General features: G+C 41.9%; 1 protein-coding gene across 1 annotated transcript in view; it reads right to left on the bottom strand.

Annotated features, from left to right (window-relative positions):
* TPD52L1 (TPD52 like 1) overlaps positions 1 to 23,210 on the bottom strand; it is a 58,864-nt gene extending 35,654 nt beyond the window's left edge. Inside the window, exon 1 of the mRNA XM_087817591.1 lies at positions 23,111 to 23,210. Coding sequence (XP_087673717.1) covers positions 23,111 to 23,129 — 19 coding nt within the window. The 5' untranslated portion in view covers positions 23,130 to 23,210. The remainder of the gene's footprint in view (positions 1 to 23,110) is intronic.
* Positions 23,211 to 24,085: the final 875 nt, after the last annotated feature.

The raw sequence follows: 24,085 nt of genomic DNA, 5'->3' as shown, positions 1-24,085 counted from the left end.
TATTAATGGAACTTATGGCATGCTAAACATAGATGCAGGAAGGGGCCCAAGTTCTCCTTTAAAATCCTTCCTAGTTGGCAAACAAAACTAAAAAATGAAAGTCTGCAAATGAGATGACTAAAAGAAGGGCTTTAATAATAATTATGGGTTTTAAAAGTGTATGTTTCTTTTAAAGAGGTGTCAAAAGTTTAACGTGGACTAGCAACAGTAGAACATGGCAATGACTGCTGGCTCTCTCATGTGTCCCCAGGCACCCAGCCCAGGCAGTTGGGTGGTGACTCACCCACTGAGGTGACTTCACCTAACAGTGGAACAATGTGTAAATGCAATGAAAGTTGAGCTTTAAAAACTGCCCTATGACTCCAAAGTGTTTTCATGCGTTAAACCATTTTAAAAATTTTATCAACATCTGATTTCTAATATATTGTGATAAGTACTAAATTCTATTTAAGACAAGATAAATATCATTTTTTCCTTCAGTTTTATTTGACTTGAAATAATACTCTATATGAAGAACTTAACAAGTGACCTTTTCTTGGTGTCATGCAAATATCAGCAATTATTTAATAAATCATACAAGTCTATCAAAAAGATTTTAGTCTGTATTATTGGTAAAAATTAAAATCAACAAAATCCAGCCTTAGATCCTGTAATCCATAGTGCAACAAACTAGTTCAGTAGAATTACTTATTTAAATTTAAAAAATTATTTACCTTCTTTTTAGAATCAAGGAAAAGTTTTCACCAGAATTGGATTATTTCACAGCAGTGTCTAGATTCTTAGGTTCTCTGTCTCCTTCAGTGCCAGATGAGGTCAATAATGTTGGTATGTTAATAGTATTTTAATACATTCCTTTTCCTAAGGATGAAGGAAAATCAGCCTTGTCCTTTTTTGCTGTGATTATTTAACCAGATGGTTTTCTCACTGCTGACATTTTGGGCAGGGGGATCCTTTGTTGTGTCCGGTGCATTGTGGGATGTTTAGTAGTACATATGGCCTCTAACAGCCAGATATCAGTAGTGCCCTTCTTTCCAGTCGTAACTATTAGAAATGTCTCCAGACATTTTCCATTTTCCCCTGTAGGTCAAAAACAATGCCTAGTTGAGTACCAGTGGGGAAGCTCTGCTCTGGCACAGAGTTCCATGTCCACAATTATGGCTCTGGGCACCAGCTGACCCTGGTGTTCACAATGTGTCATAGACTAGGCCAGAAGCTTTATGAACATTAATTCATATGGGTAGGTATCCCTAATTTATAGATGAGAAACTTAATATTCACAGAAAGTGGTCAAACTGGGTTCCCCTGCTTTTTTTATACTCAGGTGACCTATCACTTCAGTGTGTTCCTGGACCTCCCAGCTTTGAAATCTGGTCATGTGTTTGTAAACACATGCATCCAACCATGTGTGTGCAAGGATAGAATTGGAGCAGCCACTGCAAGTGAAGAGAGATGGAAAGTTAAGGAAGGGACTTCACAATTTTTCCATCTCCAGTGAAGAGGTGAACAATCACTTAACCCTGCCACTGTAGGTTTTAAACACTCCACCAGACAAGTGGGAATACAGTAGGCACAGAAGGCTCAGATTGCCTTGCAGGGCTTAACGCGCTCTAAGTGCCTCCCAGGGGCTGAGAGCCTTCTGAGTTGCCCCGGCTCTAACCAGGGCCCCAAATGCCTTTTTTAGACTCTTTGACAATAGATGATGCAACCCCTCCCCTCTGAGGTGGAGCGAGCTTCAGTTCCCTTTGGCGTCTTCCACTTCCAATATGTACACTTTCGCTTGCTTAGTTCCTGCCACTCATCTGAATCCTCGGCACTAACCAGAAAGGACAAGCAGGCCACTTGGCAAGTGTTCCTAACCTTTTGGAGTAGATCTCATCTGAGAGCCACTCTTGTTTCTGGAGTGTGACCTACCTTCAAGAAAATATTAAATTATATGTTATTTTAGAAATAGCAAGTTTTCATACTTGATTAGTACTTTAATTATATTCTACTTTGGGTGGAAATGGACTTTGCTTTTTAAAAAATCCTTTCAACTATTCTGCCTCTTAAGAACTCTGAACCTCACACTTACACTCAACAAAGTCTTTACTGTGGGGCCTAGCAGGGAGTAAGAGGAGGGTGTCTCCTGCTTTGGGGGACAAACGTTTCTCTAAAATTCTCCCTGGTATAAAAAGAACCCAAAATGGATATGGAAATGAGTTGTAGGAAAACAAGGAAAGTTACATTTCTTGCATTTCTGGGCCTGTGAACTAAATTCAAACCCACTCTAGGCTGAACAGGATTGACCGGTGGGCATGTGTGGTTTAGAACTATTTAATTAGAGATTAGGAAGGGAACAGATCTACCAAGATGACAAACTTAAATGATTCCAGGGTTTGGAAGGTCAAAGTGGTAACATGTTAAGAAAACATACACAGGTTTATTCTGGAAAAGGGACATCTCCAGAAACTTCGCACCGAGAGGGTGTGTTTAAAGGTAAAGGGCGCCAGCTCTTCTCAGCGACGGATGAAACATTTCAGCAAGCACGATGTTGAGACTGTTGTAGAAATGTTTTAAGATGATAAATTTAATGTAGCTCCTCATGGTCTAGGAAAGGTTGAGGAAATCTTTTCCAGAGATCCCCAATGGGGGACATCATGTCATATGCAGGAATCTGTTTAGATACCATGGTGATGAGGGAGGTGGCGAGTTTAAGAATAAAATCTGATATCAAATACACAAATATGAGGAAAAAAGGAAAGTTCTATTTTCATGGAAATCTGTTGTATGATTTAAGTGGAATCAGATAAACACCAGAGACATATTATAGAAAACATAAGCACTTATTTCAAGTTACTCACTCTTATGTACTGTATATAAGCTAACAGAAAAATAACCATTTTACCCGGCCAGGCGTGGCTCAGTGGTTGAGTGTCAACCTGGGATCCAGGCGATTGGGGTTCGATTCCCGGTCAGGGCACATGCCCGGGTTGCGTGCTCGATCAATGACTCTCTCATCATTGATGTTTCTCTCTCCCTCCCTCTCCTTTCCTCTCTCTGAAATCAATAAAGATATTTTTTTTTTTTAAAAGAAAAATAACCATTTAATATGTAGTACATTTCTTAAAAATAATTTGGTGATTGTTGGTTGTGCACTGAGACAGAAGCCTGGTTGATAATTATTTATGTTTCCTTTATTTGTAGGGTAACACACCAAAACTTGTTTATACATTAAAACTGTAATTAAGCTCTTACATGACTGAAACAATAATTAAAAGTTTGGAACTGCCCCAGATGTTTCTGTGGCTCATCTAAGTTCATGCTTGATCTTATTGTTACCTCTCTGTGACAGTCACAAGGATTAAGGATATGAGGTGAGGATTTAAAATACAATGTAGAAAGTCTTAAAAAGCAAGCACAACTTTGGAAGCTATGGATAGCTTCTCTTTCCTTGTTTTCCTGGGCTTTTGATGATTCATAGAGCCAAATTTAAGAGCATGCTTCCAGGCCAGAGGAGTTGGAATCTTTGAGGTGAACCTTGCACATCTGTGTGTTTTTAAGCCCCACAGGTGACACTGATGGGCAGCTAATGTTGAAAACCACTGATTTTAAATAATACCATATTATGTAAGTGGCACCGCTGTGAGCCACTCACATTATATGCATACCTAGAGTCTGCTCTCACAGAGGTCTGTATTTTTCACAAATGTGTGCTTTGCATATGCACGTTTTCCTTGCATATGTGCATTTTATATGTTTCCTATTTTAATATACGTGCGTTTTTCATATATATATAAGAGCCGTTTTGCATCCTTCCTCAGCACTCTGCCGCTGTGTATTCCACCCGAAACTTTGCCACCAAAGAGAAAACTCCACACACAGGAAGCCACAGGAGACTCGCTGGGGGATCTGTCAGCCCTCCTCCAGCCCACTGGTTCTCAGCTATTTTTCTCTCACTGTACTCCTGAGGCTACAGCACACCCCCTCAGGAACGGTGACTCAGGGTGGCCGTGACCTTCAGCGGCGAGGACAGGCCCGCCGCCCACCCACCTAGGCAGGAAAGCAAATCAGGCAGAGGAGGGAAGAGCAGGGCAGGAGGAAAGGGAAAGGGGGCTGTAAACACAGCAGCTGCATCAGCTGCCCGGGCCCTGGTGCCACGCTCCGCCCGGCAAACCGGGAGTCAGTCTACAGACAATGCGGCCTTGGGGGCCAGGGGGGCCTGGCTCTAGTCCTGGCGCCCAGTTACCAGCCGAATGATCCTGGCCATCTCACTGAGCTTCTCTAGGTTTCACTTTCCTCATCTGCAAAAGAGAAAAATTAATAGTAACTACCTCGGACAGGTGTCTGGAGGATTACATGAGATTAAATTATATCAACTGTCGGGTACGGAGTCTGACACACAGGGATAATGAATAGCTGGCAGCAGCGATTACTATAAACCACCAGCCAGCAGAGCTGCACTGCACAGCCAGTGCCCTTAGAATTAATTAACTGCTTACCACGGAGGGTGTGGATGCCAATAACGTCTCTCCAGAAACCAGGTGGGACAGTTGGTATAGACGCAGCTCCCACTCAGAGGCCGCACGCGGGCATGTGTGGGAATCAGGTGCAGAGCTCGAGGGAGGCGAGTCCGCAGGGGCGGCAGGGTCAGTGCAGACACGGGCCCAGCGCCAAAGCGGACGGCGGCAGGGTTTGCAATCACATGCAATATTCTCTTTGCTCTCTGGGCTCTTTATTAACACTCTGAAAAGTGGACTCAGCAAGCTAACAAAGTAGGGGAAAAAATTAATGCTTATTTCCTTAGGAGTGCAGCTGGGCAGCAGGAGGACTCCGTAAGGTGCTACTGCACCAAACCCAGCCTTCCTTCACTCTCCAGGGGTGCCAGTGGGTGAAACGAGAGCTCTCTGGCAACGGCCCATCCCCTGGCGACTCGGTGATGTCACAGCAGGGCTTTTTCCATTAAAGGGACAAAGTCTGAATGAGTCACGTTACATCTACATGTCCATTTATTCTCCTCTTAACGGACTATTTGTCAAGTTACCAGCAAATACATTTTTGGATGCAGGAACACGGTTTGATTGCTACAGTGAAGCCAAAAGCACTTCATGGAGCTAGGATCAGCTGGGTTTGAAACCCTTGGCACTGAGGGCAGGTGTCAGTATGATTGGTGACAGTCATATGCCTAGAGCTAAACAGCTGGTGACCTGAGTGATAGCCAAGTTCATCAAGAAAAGAAAAATTTCCACTCGGAATCAAAGCCATCTTCAGCCCCTCCCACTATTCTCAGACACCGAAGGCGCAGAGGGAGCAATGATAACAAGGCGTAGTTTCTCCCCCAACAGCACGTTTCCAGAAGGCATCAGGAAAGCTGGTGGCTATGTAGTAGCTACGCTGGGTCCTTCACTGAAAACTTTGTTCAAATCTTTTATGATTTTATTTCGCTTCTGCCTTAGAATTGCAGGTTCAACATGCTATTACACCGTGTACATATTGGTTCTTTTTCATTTTTCTTGAACTTACCTTGGTTAAAAAATAATAGTTCATTATGACAAAGTACGCTGCTGTCCGATGAGCAGAATTAGGGGGCAAAGCAGGCATCTGAAGGCCACCGAGGACTGCGAGATGTCCCACAGTTGCTAATTTATTCCTCTGTTCAGTGCTCTCTCTCCTCAGATGATAGGGAGAGAGACACTCAGAGGGTGTTTGTCTTACACCCAGAATATCTGTACCCTGTTTCTCTATTTTGACAAACAACATGAGAGAACAGCCACCCAAACGGGAAGCACTGCTATTCTCAGCATCTAAATGTTGCAGCAGTGATATCCAACAGCGGGCAGGTCCCTCTACACCGTTTCAGTTGGAAGAAAGAATATCATTCGCCCAATTCTGAGTACATTGTTATCTTTTTTCCGTTTGAAACTAAGGAGAAAGAATTAAATCCATACTTTCATGCAATCTCGAAAAGAACGTTTGGTGTCTCCCTTCTTCCTTTAGAAGACAAGTGTGCTCACGGAAACACATCGAGCAAGTGGACGTCGGGTGAGAAGCAAGTGTCCAAGGACAATTTATTCCTCTGAAAAATCATCCATTAGTAAATAAAGCCAGGGGTATTACTGAAATAAGGAAATGGAGAAAATATCATTTGAACAAAATAACCAAACACACACACACACACGCACACACACACCAAGAACAAAATAAAACCCCAAAGTCAGCAAGAAATTATTCAATTTAAAAGAAAATGTTAGTTATACTTTGGAAAACAGCTGAATTAAGATTCCGTATAACATCACGTGCTACAACACAAGTCCCTGTAGTCAAATGTAGAGTGGAGACAAAAAGAATGGATGACTCGATCTTATCATTCCCTTGATATAGCAAAGAGAATACATTGAGTACTTCTTAAAAATTCTAAAGCAGGCTGACGTAATGTTGATGGCTCTCAGTCTCATGATTTCCTGTCATCAGTTTGGTGGTTGCAGTGACTCTCACATGTCACCTACTTCAGTACTGTTTTCAGAGAGATCGACCTAGGACTTAATTCTGAAAATGGAGCACCAAGGGGCATCGTCTGCTTCATTTGGGACTGGTTACAGGTTTTTTTGACAGTCCTAGAAACCAAGGAAGGCATATTAATTCTTGCCAGTCACAGAGTCACAGCTGACAGTTTAAATTATGGCCACTATAGTTCATAGAAACGACCTCCATTCTGACACTTTTAGTTACTTTGAGGTCAATTGTCTTCAACTGCAGAAAGAAGTGGTAAATGTCTTAAGAACAGTAAGCTCTACCTAGACTTCCTGTCGGTCTTAACTCCCAATACTGTGCTGTTGGCAGAGAATTCTAGTAAGGGGAGGAAAACGGAAAGGTGAATTTTAGGAGTACCTATCATTGGATTTTCCACATCTCAGCATTCCCTTTATGTTAGGTGTTTTGTCAACTGGAAGCTATTGTTACTGTTGCTTTCACTTTACATTCTTCCTGTGCTGCTTATTAAATACCTTGGGGAAAAGTCTCAACTTATTTCAAATACTCATGTAGTAAGGAAATAAAATCAAGCTCCTACATTATCAGATTTGGAACTACTTCAGAGTAAAAAGGAAATAACAATGAGGGTGGTGAAAAGAATTTTATGGAAAAGTACCAAGAAGAGAGAGGTGCCAGTTCTCCTCTGCCCTTTCCCCATGTGATGAACTGTCTTTTGACAACACCCACATCAAAGGCATCAATGTTAATTGCTGGGGGGGCGGGGGAGTTAGATTTAAAAATAAAGTTAATGGCAGGCTATAACAGCCTTTCTTTTTTAATGAGTATTTAAAAAAATTTTTAAATACACATCTTAAATTAGGTATATATAAAGGATTCCATAGGCAGAGTCCATTTTGCTGTCTTCTTTTTGAAATTCTTTGCCCCAAAATCCAGTTAGATGGAACACACATCATTTTCCTTTGTGGCCAAACCATAAGTCAGGTTTTCAAACACTTCTACTTTAAAAGCCTACGCATCAGCCACCTCTGTGCTTATACCCACACAAATCCTGTATTGGAACGAAATGCATGACTGATCTTACCGGTCTTAAGAAAAATAAATTTAGCAGTTTGCCCAACTGGGGTAATTATTATCAAAGAGTGTACTTAATTATTCTTTAGTTTGCTATGGAAATTCTTCTTTTTCCAACTTGAGTATACAGTTTTCAAGTCTATATGAGAAAGATAATCCAAGAATGCTTAGGGCAGAGGTGAAATCAACTGAGATGCCTTCTATTTATACCAGATGATCAGCCTTCTCATGACAGTCCCAACTGTTGGAGAAAAATCATTACCTAAGGCGTCAACTACAGCAGTAAAAAAGTATTTGCCCCCAGTTTAAGCTAATTCTCTAAAAGTATCACAGACTTAAAACTACGTAAGGAACCTGCTCTCAGGCTGGCTTCCACATAAGACTAAATGAAACAAAACACGCCTCGGTCTGGATGTGACCTCCCTGAGAAACCGCCTTGCCAGCCAGTGGAAATCTGACTATGGAATGCTGTGCATGCAGCTTTGATAGGAGTCCTTTGATGCAGTGTTTTTTCAAACTGCAGATCACTACTCCATTGAATGGGTCATTAAGTCAACTTAATGGGCTCTGACGAGCATATTTTAAATGAAATAAAGTAGACTAGAATAGAGAAGAAATTATTAGAAATGCACATAGTAAGGGCAAGCAGTTTCATGAATTCTTGTTCCAGCTTTAGTCATTTTTTTATACATATCAACGGGATGAAGCCACTTTTTGCTATACTTGGAACGCAGCTGTGGGAGGAAGAATCAACAGCACATGAAGGCAGATCCACTGAGGGATATAAACGTGCCTTTCCCCTGGATAACAAGTCAGTGGTGCAGGTATTTTAACAGAGGAGAGAGGTCAAGTTTCTACTGGGGTCACTGGTTTTCTCAGCTACGGTAGCTTGTTCCTATACCAAGCCAGCTGTAAAGGCCTTGCTGAAATGTACGGTCTGCTTGGATAACTAGCTTCTTCAATAGGTGATGCCATAAAACCTGACACCTGCTCCATGCAAACTTCCAAAACAGGATCTCTAATAATTATTCTTAAATGTAACCCTTTGCTCTTCAACACCATAAAAAACCTTGGTACATGAGGAGGTATAAAAGTAAAAGTGCATATGACAGTTTCTGGAGTTAAGATAACACAAGGCGGCCCGGCCGGGCGTGGCTGAGCGGTTGAGCATCGACCTAGGATCCAGGCGATCAGGGTTCGATTCCTGGTCAGGGCACATGCCCAGGTTGTGGGCTCAATCAATGGCTCTCTCATGATTGATGTTTCTATCTCTCTCTCTCCCTCTCCTTTCCTCTCTCTGAAATCAATAAAGATATATTTAAAAAAAAAAAGATAACACAAGGCTTTGCTTATTTTTTGGCAATGTGTGTGTGTACAGACATAGTTATATATACACATGGCCTTTCTGCCACTGTTTCACAAAAATGGCACCATAGTTACACATTCCTCTGTATCTTGCTACTCTTACTTCAGAATTCATACTTAATATACGTGCCAAATGGCACAGTTGTAAGTCATTCTTTTAAATGACTGCTGAATATTTCATGGTAAGTAAATACTGCATGTCCTCAAACATTGCCCTTCAGATGGACATTTATTTTATTTCATTTTTTCCTGGGTTGATAGGTACCCACTTAATTAGTGTTGCAATAAACAACTTTGTATTTGTCATTACATAAGGTAGTTTTAGTTCTAAAAAAATTCCAAGAGAATTTCAATTTAAATAGATGTTGCCCAATTGTTTTCCAAAAAAGCTAGAGTAATTCACACTTCCACCAGCAACACATGAAAGTTTTCTCTGTCTCCTTCCTTCTCAGCAATTGGAGTTACCATACTTTTAACTTTCTGCCTGTCCAAGGTACAAAATACCCTATCATACTGTTTCTTAAATCTGCTTTTTTCTAAAATAACTCATTTAGGCATCTTTTCATATGCTATTAGCCAACTGGACCTGCTCCTCTGTAAACTGTCCATTAAAAATATTTGCCTATTTTTTTGGTATACCAAATTATTAGATTTTTAAAATATTTTATTGATATTAATCCATTAACTGCTATATGTGATAAAATTCTTTCTCCCATCTACTGTCTATGGAATTTGATATTTTGCCTTGCAAATATTTTAAATAGAATAAAATGTCTGTTGTGTTTCTTTTATACCTTCTGTATCTCCCCTCCTGGCTGAAACAGTCCCCCTGTTATTTCATTGTACACAGTCATCTCACTTTTCTTTTAATATTGCATTTATTTATTATTGTAAATATTTTAATCTATATAAAATTAATTCTGAAAGGCACAAAATAATAATCAAACTTTATTTTTTCAGACAGTCAAATGTACTAGCACTTGTGACTAAATAAAGCATATTTCTCATTGAATTGAATATATTAAATTTCAGAATATTCAAGATCCATTCTGGATTCCATTTTGTGGTACTTATCTATGATTCAGGGTCATGTTGTTTTGATGAAAGTGAATTTATGGAATCTGTTAAGAGTCCATAAGGGAACTCTTTCCCCCACCCAGTTGTCTTTATCACAACGTACTGTCTAGTCTCACACATTTATTCTTCTGTAGGTAATCCAATCTTCTGCATTTTATCCAATTCTGAAATATCTTTGTTGGGACTTTAAATGGAATTACATTAAATATAGTTATTAATCCATCTATTGAAGTCTTATATTCTCCTTGGATCAATTTTGGTAGTTTATATTTTGCTATATGCTTTTTCTGGTTCAGGGGTCAGAAAATCTGGCCTACAGGACAAATTTGGCCCCATTTTTGTAAATAAAGTTTTGTTGGATCACAGACATGCCCATTTGTTTTTATGGTGTCTATGGGTCCCTTGTGACTCATAGTGACAAAGACTATTTGACTCCTCAAAGTCTGAAATATTTACTGTATGGTCCTTTATAGAAAAAGTATGTAGATTCCTGCTCTTTGTCTGTAATTTATTTTTTTTAAAAAGTTATACATGGTGTTCTCGACCTTCTAAAATTTCTTCAATATTTTAGTTATATTTCCTTTTTCATTTCTCACTTCGCTCTCTTTTCTTCCAGAACAGGTTCATAAGGAATATGTATCTTTCCAAAATTTAACTTTTGAATTTATTTATCCTTTCTGTTACTTCTGTTGTTGCTGTTTCCAATTTTATTAATTTCTGCTTCGATCTTTTAAAATTCTCTTTTAGTGTACTTTCTTCTAGTTTCTCAGTATTAACTTGTATTATTTGTAGCTACTCTGTGTCTCAGATTTTGGAGGGTTCTCTCATTATTTTCTAGATATTACAGAATTTCATTTTGATTTTACCTTTGACCCAAGCATGTTTCTTAATTTCTAAGTTGTTAAGTACTTTCAATTATATTTTAATATTTATTTCTAATATTGTTGACAATTAAAGAATGTGGTCTATAAAGCCTCTTCTGAATGTCTTAAGGCATTCTTTGGACTAAGTAGTTCACTAGTTTTTCTAAGTGCTTCAGGGCACCAAGGGAGTTAGGGAAAGAACATGAAGTTCTACATAAAATTTTATAATATATCCTATTAATTCAATTTAATTGGATCATTCGAAGTCCTTCTGTCCTTACCTATTATATACTATTTACTTATTAAAATACACCATTATGAAACTTAATTATTAAAACAATTCTTCCTGCAATTGTGATAGCTTTTGATTATGAATTTCTAGCTGATATGCCAAATGGGCATGACTTCACAAATTATGCCTTTTTCTTCTGTTTTATGTTTTCTTACTAATTTAATTATTGTTCCTCATGGTTTATTTTGTTTGCTTTTTGCCTTGAGTATTATTGCCTGTCTTTCCTCAACCTTTAAAAATACTAAGAATATTTCTTGTAGCAACTCTCATCTGTGTTTTTATGTTAATGCCAGCAGCCTCTGCTTTCACGTAGGGGTATTTACACCTTTTATATTTTAATGCAACAATGGTATACTTGACTTTTTATTTTATATTTACAATTTAGTTTACTTTGTTGTTTCCTCCTTTTTTTTCTCTTTACTATTTTGCTGGCTTGGTAGGGTTTCTATTCATTCCTTTTTTTCTTTTGTTGTTGATGTAAAATTTCTACTACTCTTTTCAATTCTGTAAGCTGTTGCCCTCCCTTCGCAAATACTTGTATTAAAATCTTCTGAAAACAAAATGCCTAATGCAAATCAAATGTTTACCATCTTACACAAACAAAATGCCAACTATTTCTTCCTTCCGGATATGCTATTCGTACATTGCCTCCCCCTTTGGCCCCGCAAGACCAGAGCGGGGCTCCCTCTCTGCACGGCCATGCCTGCCTCCACTGCCAAGCCCAGAGGCTGGCTCCTGGGAGCCAGAGGCCCACGTGACTTGGGTTTGGTCCTCAGAAGCCTTGGCAGGAAATCTGCGGGAGCTGAGCTGTCCCCGCAGCCAAGCACAGACGTGAAGGCATCGGCTTTCTGTGGGGGAGGTCCCCGTGCCCCTCCCAACTTCATGGAGTGACCCATTCGTTTTGCTGCTGCGAACAGGAGCAGGTGTAGCACAGTTTTGCAGCCAATGGCAGGAGCAGCAGCTTGGTGTCAAGGCAAGTCCTGATGGTGTGGCTTCTTGATCCCAAACGCTTCTTAACAGCAGCCATGTAGCAGCAACTGGGGCCTCAGTACTGGGGAGTAGCTGTAAGAGCTGCTCTTTAAAGCTTAGTCTAGAGTCTACAACTCCGGCCACACAGTGATTCTGAGGCCATTTAACATGGCCCTGTAACAAATTCTTCCCGTTTAAAATAAGTGGTTGGATTCTGTCCTCTATAAATGGACCCTGAATCATACATACTCTTCCTTTCTCCCCATAGAACTCACGGATTTTACTGAGACAGCAATAATTTAGTATTTTTGGTTTCAGTTTCCCACTCAATATGTCTTTTCTATATTAAGAATCTTTATGCAGCTCTTATATTACACATTCCAAATTACTATCATCATTTGTTTTTACATTTGACCAACACTTGAGTAAACCAAGAGATTGGCTTTGCAGGTAAAAGGATGGTTAAAGCTTGATCTTTGTCTTAGTGTTCTGTGACCTTCCACAGATTTTATAAACGTTTTGCAATTTTATTCTCATACAATCCAGTGATGCTTGGTTCATTGTTTTTATTAAAAGTACTTCCCTTAAGATTTTCCAGTGGCGTCATATAGAGAAATATCAGTGACATCAATATGTGCTTCTAATCAGGGCCATTCACTAGGCACTCTTCACCTACCTTTGTTTCTTTCAAATATTTCTATCCTTTCTGACTTCAGAACCTGGCTCCAAGATCACCCCTCCAAGTGTCCACCTGTCCAATTGTGGCCCAGCTTAGCCCCCGTGGACCTTCTGGATTCTTCACTATTCTACATGCACCTTTAGTGCTGCTTTCCAAATATGCTTTTCAGTCTTCTTTTCATTCCTACTTATTTTCATTTCTAATTACTGTATAAGGACTGATTCTACTGGAAGTTCCTAAAAAAGGGAAATTTGTCTTTTTGGGTGTCTTCATTGTTTATAACACAGTGATTGGTATAAAGTCTCAAAAATGCCATTCCTTGAATTCTTAATCCCCACAATATGTGTGTGTTCATATGTGGTACATAAACACACATACAACGCACACAGAAATTTTTGAGTACTCTGTGCAAAAGTTGCTTAAATTATCTAGGCTTCCATTTACTCAACTGTGAAACGGAGACACTATCACCTACTGCATAGCTGTGTTTGGGAGAAGATGAACTGGGACCCTGCATGGCAATGCCTACTTAGCAGTTGTCCAGGTCCCGAGTAAGGAAACTGTAGGGATGATGATGTCTGACTGCCAAGCCAGTGCTCCCTCCGCTGTTCTCAGCCAAAGTAATGTAATGTTCTCTTCTCTGATGTACTCCAAAAGCAAGAGAACTTTAAGACACTGTACCCAAGGCCTGGAATGTCATCACGCATCCAGATGGCAGGTTCCCTTCCTTTTTACTTTCAACCAACTCTCAAAAACCACCCCCTCAATAATTGTCTCCTGACTATTACAGAGGGAGCCACTTCTCTCCACCTCTGTCTTCAAAAACTGCAACTCCTACAACACTTTGCTCACGACTTTGGCTCACGACTCCTGAAAAAGGTAGCTTGTGCTTGTATGTGGTCAAAAGTGACAACACTGTGAAGCTGTTTGGGTTTACATACCTCCCTTGCGCTCTATGTGCTTTTGATGTTTGTACATTTGCCTTAGAGAAGGCACAGTGCTGTTTATACTGGTTTTTACAATGCCCAGACAAACTAACATGCTTTGAAAAATATTGGCTTAACAAAAGCATCCGGCAGTGACTCAGCATCTGTGCATACCTGCCTTCCCAGGGACTCTCAGGCATTATGTGTAACTGGGTTCCACAAAGTACAGCTGCAAAGAAGCACGGTAGTGCCTGTCTAAAGCCACAAGTGTCCTAGGGGCAGCCCTGTCTCTGAGGACTGTCCCAAGGGAGTGATTTGGACAGGAGCCACCAGGACAGAGGCACTCCAAAGCCAACTTTCCAAATGAAACTCAACTGCCCACTAAACTTAATGTCCCAGACATTCCTTAGACCCTACAATCAGTGTACCATCCAATACTGACTCACTCCAGTTCTGGAAAATTCTGGCCTTTGACAACCTGAGAGATGAGAGAAACTGCCCAAAAACCTGTGGCTCACACCATCCAAGATACACTGAGAAGGCCTGGATGTTCATAGTTATCTGTGTTGACACTTTTAGCATCTGTTCGAGTTCATCATTGCAGCCCTAGAATCTATACATTGCCCAGCACACAGAAGCGCTCAACAGATGTTTGTCAGTAAATAAATATTATCATAAAATTACATTGCTTCTATCTGGGTCTGTCCTCAGTGCTAGCATGAAATACCCAAATTCTCTAGCTATTTGTCTGATATTTAATTCCCATGATGTCAGTTAAGTCTCAGTTTAGTTTCCCCTCTCTCTTTATTCTCTAGAAAACAGATAGCATGCACATAATAAGGTAAAACAGCTAGTTTGTCTCTGCACTACCACTGAACTCCCCAACTACCTTAGCTCCATGTTCCACCATGACCGAAATGTTATTTAATTCCCTTGGCTAGTCCTCCTGAAGAGGTATATTATTATATGCTGACCTCTGAATCTTCCTGAATTTTGGTCTTGGCACTGTTACTTGTGCTAATCATACAGATCACATATTATCAGATTTGCTAATTAACTGCTACAAATGCATTACTACAGGGTAAAAATTAATTAATTAGGACATCATATTCACTGCTTGGTTCACTACCATCACATTCTTCACATTTCTAGATCTTAAAGAGAAAAAGAAATTGTAGTTTTGGGCCCCATGTCCAACATTACTTTAAACCATTGTCTCCCCCCTCTTCTGGTTCTGGTTTGTAATCTGCACAAGAGCAACAGCAGCCTCCTTCACACCACCAGAAAGTCCTGCGAAGACTCACAATTCAGTGTTGAAAAGCACTCATCAAACACAAAGGGCTATGGCGATAGCAAGTCATTTGGCTATGATCCTCTGGGCCTCAGAGAAGGACGCTGGGGGGGTTCTGTTTCTTTATTTAAAAGAACTCTGAGAAAGTAAATAGAAAACAGTCTTGATACCTGAATGTGTCATTAGAAGGACCAGGGAACAGGGTTTTATGTTGATGTTAGCCGGTCCCACTTCATGTTTGCAATTGTAAGTTGAATTCTCCAGAATGGGGTAAAGGAGTAGTAATTAACACCCTCCTTTATGTTCTCTGATCAAGAAACAGCTGAATATACACATACCAACATATACATATGTATTTATATATTTAAAATATATGTACCACATTTAATTTGCAAACTCTAATGTGTCAGTAATTCAGTAATTTCAGGACTTTCAAGGTTAAAGTAAAATTTTGCTCAATTAAAAAGCACTATCAACCATATTTGGCACTAACTGTGTCCAATTAACCATAGCAGGTGGTTTGTAATTCTGTGAAAATACTCACTTTCAAATAAATCTACCTTTGAAAATGTAATGGTACAAGACTGCTTTTCTTTTCTTTTCCTTCCTTCCCTCCCTTCTATCTTCTCTCCATAAAGTTGAACTGGTTTACAACATCACATATGATGAACTAATAATTACATAAAAAGAAAATAGGGCTTGTGCAGCAGTTATTTTAAAGCACTGAGGGAAACTGAGACATGTGATGAGTCCCAAAGACTGAGTACAGCAGTTACCTGCATGCCAGAGCGAAAACTGAAGGACAGCAATAAGCAGAGCTATGGGCTAAAGGTGATGTACACGTGGTGTCAGGACGGTGTCAGAGGTCTGTCCCACGGCAGAGTCAGGTGAGCTCCGACTCCAGGGAGAAAGTGACTTGCCTTGTTGAAATGCCTTTCAAACCCCCTCCCTTAACCAGACTGCCAGTAAGATGCTGCTCCCCAGAGCGACACGGCCCTTTCAAAACCACCTCTGAATTTTTCTCAGAATGCTCAAACGATGGTATCATGCCCGAGGGCAGGAAACTCACTTTAAAGAAGAGCTGCTTTTTCAGCATTTCAGTCCGTACAAAGATCACTGTATTGAGTAAGTAAATTGAAGGAATGGGGAAAAAGTGAGTTAGTGCCATAGAGTAAAAAAAAAGAAACGAGTGATCATTCTGCTACACTGAAGCTATTCTGTGAAAAAGAGTGTGCATTAAACATATACCAGGTACAATAAAATTATCGACGTTGTAAAAACAAAACAGTGCAATTCACATTGTCATAAATCCTGTATAAAAAGAGAAAAGAATTATTTGCTCATCGACGAAATGCTTTAAGTGATTTTTAAAGTAAACATTCAACTACTAATACTAAGGAAAACTAGCATTCCTATCGCGGTTCTTAGTATACAAAGTGCTTTGAGACACGTGGGGACCCTTACGAACTCTTGGGAGACGCAGGCTCTGAGCAGCTGCCTGCAACAGGAGCCCGAGTGGGGTGGCCCCATGTCTTAGGGCTGCACGGTCCCGCCTTAGCCAACACGTGCTGCGGGTTTCCTTGCGTAACCCACTGCACTCCGCACCCTACAGAGGTGAGAAGCTGAGGCAGAGTGTTTTTCCTCTTGAATTTCACTGTCTCCTGGAGAGTTAAAATTGATCGGGAAAGCAACTGGGGAAGTTGTGTCCAAACTGCAGGACAAAACCATGAGGGATGCCTGGAATTCAGTCAGCTATGTCTGTTAATACTGAGTGGCCTGAAAAATATGGAGGAATTCAGGGTTCCCTCAAAGGTCTTTACAGTTCGTACAAAGTATGCTTACATTTTGTAAGAGCCAAAGAAATACAAAATACAATCCAGTGATGTGGGGGTTGCAGGTTTTCCTTTAGAAGTCATGAGTGGTGGACATGTCAATTATAAGTTCAAAGTATTCATCAGGGTCAAGAGTGGGAATCTAGTCCCAACCCAAATCTCTGGTACTTGTGCATCCTCAGGAGCACTCAGAAAGCCACGCCTCTCTGCTGGAAAGTACTCAGTTAACTGATCAAGTCTCTGCAGAGTATTAATCCAACAGAGATGTAGAATCATCTACAACCACTCCCCCGACCCCCACATTTCACAACCCCCCTTCATCAGTTTATTGTTCAGCATTTACCAAGATCTAATATACTATATCATTATTAATATATGTTATTTTCTATTTGCCTCTTCCCTACAATATGAACTTCCTCAGGGTAGAAATTTTCCTTTTGGTTGCTTGTGTTTTTCTGGAACCTAGACCAGTGCCTGGCCCATAGATACTTTAAATAATTATTGAATGATGATTTGATGAAGAAATTAATAAAAACAAAGCTATAGAGCTAGTATATTTGTGGGAAGGCATCTGAATATTTGGTATTTTATATTATGTTTGAGAGAATTTGGTCTATTGAGAGACTATCAGGCTTATAATTACAATTTTAAATGTTTAATTTGGTAATTCATTTAAATGTGATTTTTAAGGGGAAATCCTACTAAATTTGCAAGTAATATTACAACACTTAAGAGAATTTTAGATTTACTATATTTATATATTTAATTTTTAGGTTTAAGTGTTTGGGGAGGTTAGTCAATTAGAAAATTGAAGCACTTAAATATGAAATTGTTTATGTTAGCTTAATTTGTATATCAGTGATATCCTACTATTTAAATATCATACTATCCCAGGTTCCTTTAAAAGTAATTATTTACGCTTGGTAGTTTTATAAATAGAGTAAGATTTGCAAGCTGAACTTAAAAGTGTAAGAAAGGAGCACAGGGTGCAAGGCAGAAAACCAAGTTCCTGTTCTCGCGCCCCCCACTTACAGGAAACTAGCCCAGGCAAACCCCCTGGTGTGTAGGAGCGCTTTCATCTACAAAATGAGACGGTATCAGATCATTTACGAAGTCCCTCCTAACTCTAAATTATGATGCTACTTCTTAAGGACATAAAGCAGATTCATTATGCTGTGGGAGTTGAGAGCAGAGGAGGATTACTTCCAGTGGGAAAATCATGAGCTCACCAGTGGGATCTGACAAACTGAAATGAGGGGAAACAGCACTTGAGGTGGGCAAAGCCACCTGAGCAAACATGGGAAAGCAGAGAGTGGACTTGAAAAATGCAGAGTCAGAGAAAATGTCCAACGGTTGCCCAGCCATCCAGTCTTGGTCAAGGGAGCACTTGACCAATGCGTTGATAACTATATGTCACAGCTCAAAACACTAACGTATTAGTAGCAGCCTTTACCATGCTGCTAGGGTGTCAGAGGTAGTTTCATAGCACAATGACAGTATTTACTTAGGACCTAAACGAGCAATTGATTATCGAAATTATTATATCAATCTCTATTAAGATCAGATTTTACAAGAATATGCTTTTTAAATTACACAGTACTCTCTTGGAAGTTTACTTAAAAATAAGCTTATGCTACTTTATTAGTATACGGCTACAGATGACTCAAACATCATGTTACAGAATCTAAGCTGAGTTCCACAAAACTGAAAGAATGCCCACATAATCTGTTATTTCTGGAAAAGAGTTCCTCTGCCCTAATTTCTCAGCAAAGTTAAAAATGCTCTACATTGAAACGTCAGTGAAATACGGAGATGAATGGATTCAGCTTCATCAATATTTCAAACCCTGTCTGGCTATCAGTGAGAACTTGGGGGAGGTAGCACATTCAGGGAAGGAAATAAGTGTTTTTCATGTTTAGTCCAATAACTACTTGCAGCACACAGAATAATGTTTTTAAACAACACAAGGATATGGACATATTTTCTCATAAATGTCAATAAAGTAGCTGATCAGAGCAGGTCCCATGTGTATTACAGAAAAAAAAGCCACCAAATGACTGTAGCTTCTATTTCTACAAATGAGGCTTTCACTGTCCAGTTAAAATAATTTGAACAAGTGTTTCCGACCCCAGGTTTTCAAGTGCCTGCAAACCAGCAGCCCAGGCAAAGCTCTCCCCATGGCGGGGGGCTGCAGCTCTCTCCTGCTCACCCCTCCTCTGCCCTGTTGCAACCTCCGCACTGAACAGCGAAATAAAACAACAGGAGGTAGCTCTGAAGCAGAAAAAAATATTCTTAATAATGCTTTTAAATATCATAAATCAAAATGTATAACACCTAGCTCCCATTGCTTGAGGTTTATAATTACACCGAATTTTGCAAAATACTTTTTTTCTTTGGGTAATCTGATCCCAACAATATAAGAGATTCGGCCTGCTGCTATTTGGCAGGGGAAGGAGAGATTATTTTATTGTTTTGAAACAAAATAACATTCTTTGTTCACAAAGCAAGAATTTGTTTTTCATACAGTATTAATAAAAATGATATAATTGTACTTCTTTTTCTAGAGCTTCATTCCTTGCTTCATTTTCTGTTCTTATCTTTATTTCCTCTGCTTCTAATTTACATTACCTTGCTGTGTGTCATATACCTTTTTAAACTCCCCTAAGTTCTTCCTAGAACAAGATGAGGGTAAATCAATGTCCCGTGAGCAAAGTATAAAGTAAGATATGCAGGACATTTTCACTTTAATGGAATTTGCAATCAGGCAGGATCCATCTGATATGTATTACATTCATGGACTTCTGAGAACCCTCTGACTAGCATGTCTGAATATTAAAAAAATAGTTACTATCGTAGGCTGAATAAGCACATCAGGCCCTAATCTCTGGAACCTGTAAATGCCACCTTATGTAAGAAAAAGGTCTTTGTACATGGGATTGTTAAGGATCTTGAGATGGGAAGATGATCTTGGATTACCCAGGTGGGCTCTAAATGAAATCATAGTGTTCTTACAAATTGCAGGCAGGGGAATATCTGAAACAGACAGCAGAGAAGGCAATGGGAGCACAGAGGCAGATATTGGAGTGTCGCAGCCAATGCCTGCGGCCCACAGCCACCAGAAGCTGCAAGAGGCAGAAACAAATTCTTTTTTAGAGCATCCAGAGGAAGCGAAGCCCTGCTGATACCCTGATTTTGGTCCAGTGATAGTGATTTTGGAGTTCTAGCTCCAGAACTGTGAAAGAATAAATTTCTGCTGTTTTAAGCCACCAAATTTGCAGTAATTTGTTGAAACAGTCATAGGAAACTAATACAGCTATTAATCTGAATATACTCAGGGGTTAGGTGGAAATAAAACTTTTCTTTCTTTCAACATTAAAGACATTGGGAAAGCAAAGTTATTTCCTAGAAAAAAAAGAAATACTGTAAGGTAGTTTTAAAAGATCATGGAGCTTTTATTTTAAAGAACTACCATATGTTTCAAGAAAATACTACATTCCTAACCAAATTTCCTCTCTAACATATCATTATATTAAAGCAACATTCTCTAGTACCAGGAAGGCAACTGGGAATGCTGGCATCACGTGGGCTCCCATTCCACACTGTTCTCCAGCCCCACCTCACTGAATCGCTTTGCTCGTAAGCCCACTTCTGAATTTTTTGTTCTACCAACTTCCCAGAATGTGCCCTTGTTTTGCTGAAAGTAATCTTTCCTTTTACAAAGTCTAAGGACATATTTGCAGAATTTCACTTAAAAGTTTCCTAAAAGTTTCTAGGACTGGCTGCCGTATTTATTGAAGTATATGTGCAATAGTGTCCACAGCACCTGGTCGGTCTCCTGGAAAGGACAGGGGCCATCTCATCATCAGCTGCCCAGTTAACCTCACTCACCTGTGCTCTCTCTAGATCAAGAGGCAGAAAGACAAGTCATCTCCACTCCAGATACTTCTAAAATAAATTGTGCTGATGACACAAACCTGCGAAGGACTCTCTTAGAATCTAAGAGTCAGTTTCATTTAGCCAGAAAAATATGCTAAGTGGAAAGATTTTTCTCTTTAATGTAAACTATAAATGTTTTGTGAATAGTTTTATTCTTAAAGAACTTAAATGATCAAAATAAGGCCTTAAAACGAAAAACTTAAAGTACTTACTGGGAAAATAAGGATTTAAAAGGCAAATATTCACCTGGTTGTAGACGTATAAAGTTGGGGTCAGCCTTGACATCACCCTCCTTCATATCTAATCAAAGTTATTTTTATTTTCTTCCTAAATGTTTTTTAAATCTGTTCACTTTTCTCCTCTTGACTGACTGTCACCCTAATCCAAGTCTCCCTAGGAATATTTCATTTGCCTTTCTAACCCACTCAGGTTCCCATTCGTGAGGGGAAGGGTAAGAGTGGCAGAGAGGGCAGGGGAGAGCAGGTGGGGAGGTAGGTTTTATCTTTCAGCTAAAAGCAGTAGGCTCTGAGCGGTAATGGGGCACTCAAGCATCAACTCTGCTACTTATTACCTACTTGATTTACAAGGACTTTATTTACATCCTGTACCTATTTCCTCTCAGTGGAGTAGGAATGGGAACGCTGCCTACCTCATGGGACTATTGCAAAGAAGAAATGAGTCAACACGTGTAAAGCACAAAGAACAGAAACAGGGGCTCAGCATACAAACTTCACTATTTGGATCATCACCTACCAGGCCTAAAGTTTTTCAGGCTTTCCCTGCACTATGTGGTCCTCTTTCCACATCATAAACAGGGTGCAATTTCATATTTATCGAATAACCCTCAGATGAATGTCTGTCTCTTCCTCTACTGTAAACTTCTGGAAGCAGAAATCAAATCTGTGTCTGCTTCTCCTAGCACAGTGCTTGGCAAAGAAAAGCACTAGAATGTTTGTTAAGTAGATTTCCCAAGTAAAGCAAACCAATGGCCCCGTGGTTCCAACCTGCAGTTTCAAATGTCTTCAGAATTAGTTTTTCTCCAACTCACCGAGTAATAGAATGACCTGGAAAGCTTTCAAATATACCAATGCCCAGGCCCCAGAGATGCCAGGTTGACTGGTCTGGGATTAGCGAGAGCCAGTATTTAAAACTCTCCAAATAACTCTAATTTGCAAATCAGGCCGGAAATCTCCAGTGAGGTTCCCACCTGGAAAGCCTCTTAGCCGACCTCTGCTCCTGAATTTGACCAACCTCACGGGGGTTGAATTCTCCTTTCTTATTTAAATAATGGGCAGTTTCATGGACGGGATCTTGGCTCAGGCTGTTCGGACCGTTGTAACCCTGGCAGCAAGCCTGTTGGACGGCTCGGGCCCCGTGCGGCCAAGCCGCTCTCCCCCGGGCCGCTTCTGCCCCTACCGGGCGAGCGCACAGGGTCACGAACCTCGTCTCCTTTTGCCTTCAAAGCCACCGCAGAATGCCCTGCGCGGGATTAGGAAGGAGCGACGGCTGCTTTAAAGGCTGAAGAGACTGAACTGCACCCGTCCCTCCCCGGCGCTGCTCCCGCGGACCCCAGAACCTGCGCCCCTCCTCCCGGCCTCCTGCTCCCGTCCACGCTCCGTGCGCTCCCGCCCTCGCACGAGGCCATCGGGCTCCCCAAGCCCCGGTCCCGGTGTGACCCCGGAACAAGGGTGCCCTTCGCGAAGCCGTCGCGGGTTCCTCCAGCCGGCGGCCCCGGGGGGAGGGGGGGGCGGGGGCTGGGAGACCGCGCGCCCGGGAGGCAGCGGGGCGCTCCGGGACCCCGGGAAACCGGTGGGTCCGCTGCGGATCGGCGGCGGGCAACGCTCTGCTCTCCCGGGAAGGCGGTCCCCACGCGCCCAGCCTCCCGCGTATCCCCGAGACGCGGGTCTCCGCGGAGCCTCCACCTCGGCGCGCCCCGCGCTCAGCCCCGCATTTGGAAACGCGTGCGGGACGCGAGCCACCGCCTGGCGCGAGGAAGCCGCGCTCCCTCCCGCTCCCCGCGGAACGGGAAGGACCCGGTACAACAGGTCCCGGGGGCGCTCGCGAGGTAAGGAAGCGGGGACTGGCCGGGGAGAGCGGCGAGGGCACTCCGGGGGCGAATTTCCTGCGGAGGGACCTTTCCAGGGACCATCTTCACTGGTGGCAGCCCCACAGCAACCCCGAGTGTGGGGAGCAGGAATTCCCCCGCGGACGCGGGCAGGAGCAGAGCCGCGGACCTGCGAGGACGGCGCCGGCGCGCTCCCCGAGAAGTTAGGTGATGCGGGAAAAGCGCCCCGTGCGCGCCGAGGGGCTGACCCCCGAGGGGCTGACCCCCGCCACTCACCCTGTGCCTGCGCCTCCATGGTGCCGACTCCGGGCTGAGCGCGGCGGGGTGCTCGCAGTCAGGCAGCGGGGCCGCTTCAGCCCGCGGCGCGCAGCCCCCGCGCCGTCTCCGCCCGCGTGTCGCGAGCTCTGCGCGCGGGGAGCCAGGAGCCTCGGGCACCCCGCCCGCCGCGCCTGGTGGCCGCCGCCCCCTTCGGCCCACCTGGCCCCGCCCGCCCCGGGGCGGGCCCGCCGCTGGGCGCCACCTGGCGGCCACTCGGAGCACTGGGCGGAGAGCGCCCCCTCCCGGCTCAGGGCGCGCTCAGGCCGAGTAAATGCGGCCCGAGACCAACCAGGCGCTGACCCTGGTTGTGTCAGGGCAAATGCCAGGGGAGAGGGGAAGGAGGGAGCGTCTACAGCAGGGAAGCATTATCGCTCCTGCTGGAAACACTGCTTGGTATCTGTCACCCTCTGGACCCAACATTTTTGTCAACTGACCAATATATGACCTTGTTTTATGTGTGTTTCTGTTTAAAGATACCTTACTTAACATATATTGTTCGTTAACTCATTAACATTGAGCTCAGGACCAACAGCATTATGACTCATACTGCATGAAATTTATTCAGCTTCTTAAACGTATGTATTTTGTCCCTAGGACACTAGAAACCTTCAACACTGTGCTTGGGAGCCATTTTAAATATCACCCCCCCCCCAAAAAAAAAGCACAAAAATGGTTTATTTGTATCTGTGAAAAGGGCACTTGTTCACAGCCTGAGAGCTGAAATAAAAAGGTAGAGCTTAGCCTTGTTTGACCTCTGCTGGGAAGGCATGCTCTGTCTGCCCAGGTTTTTCAGGGCTCTGCCCGTGTCTGGCAATGACCCTGGAAGTGCTGTATTGACTTTGGAGTCATAGAAAACATTTAGTGAGGAGGTAAAATCACAAATACGGAATTTTCAAATAATAAGGCAACTGTGTATATATTTTCTAATCCAAA

Source organism: Miniopterus natalensis, chromosome 5 (genome assembly GCF_054644295.1).
Source record: "Miniopterus natalensis isolate mMinNat1 chromosome 5, mMinNat1.hap1, whole genome shotgun sequence".
Lineage (NCBI taxonomy): Eukaryota > Metazoa > Chordata > Mammalia > Chiroptera > Miniopteridae > Miniopterus > Miniopterus natalensis.
This window is presented reverse-complemented; position numbering and strand designations above follow the sequence as displayed.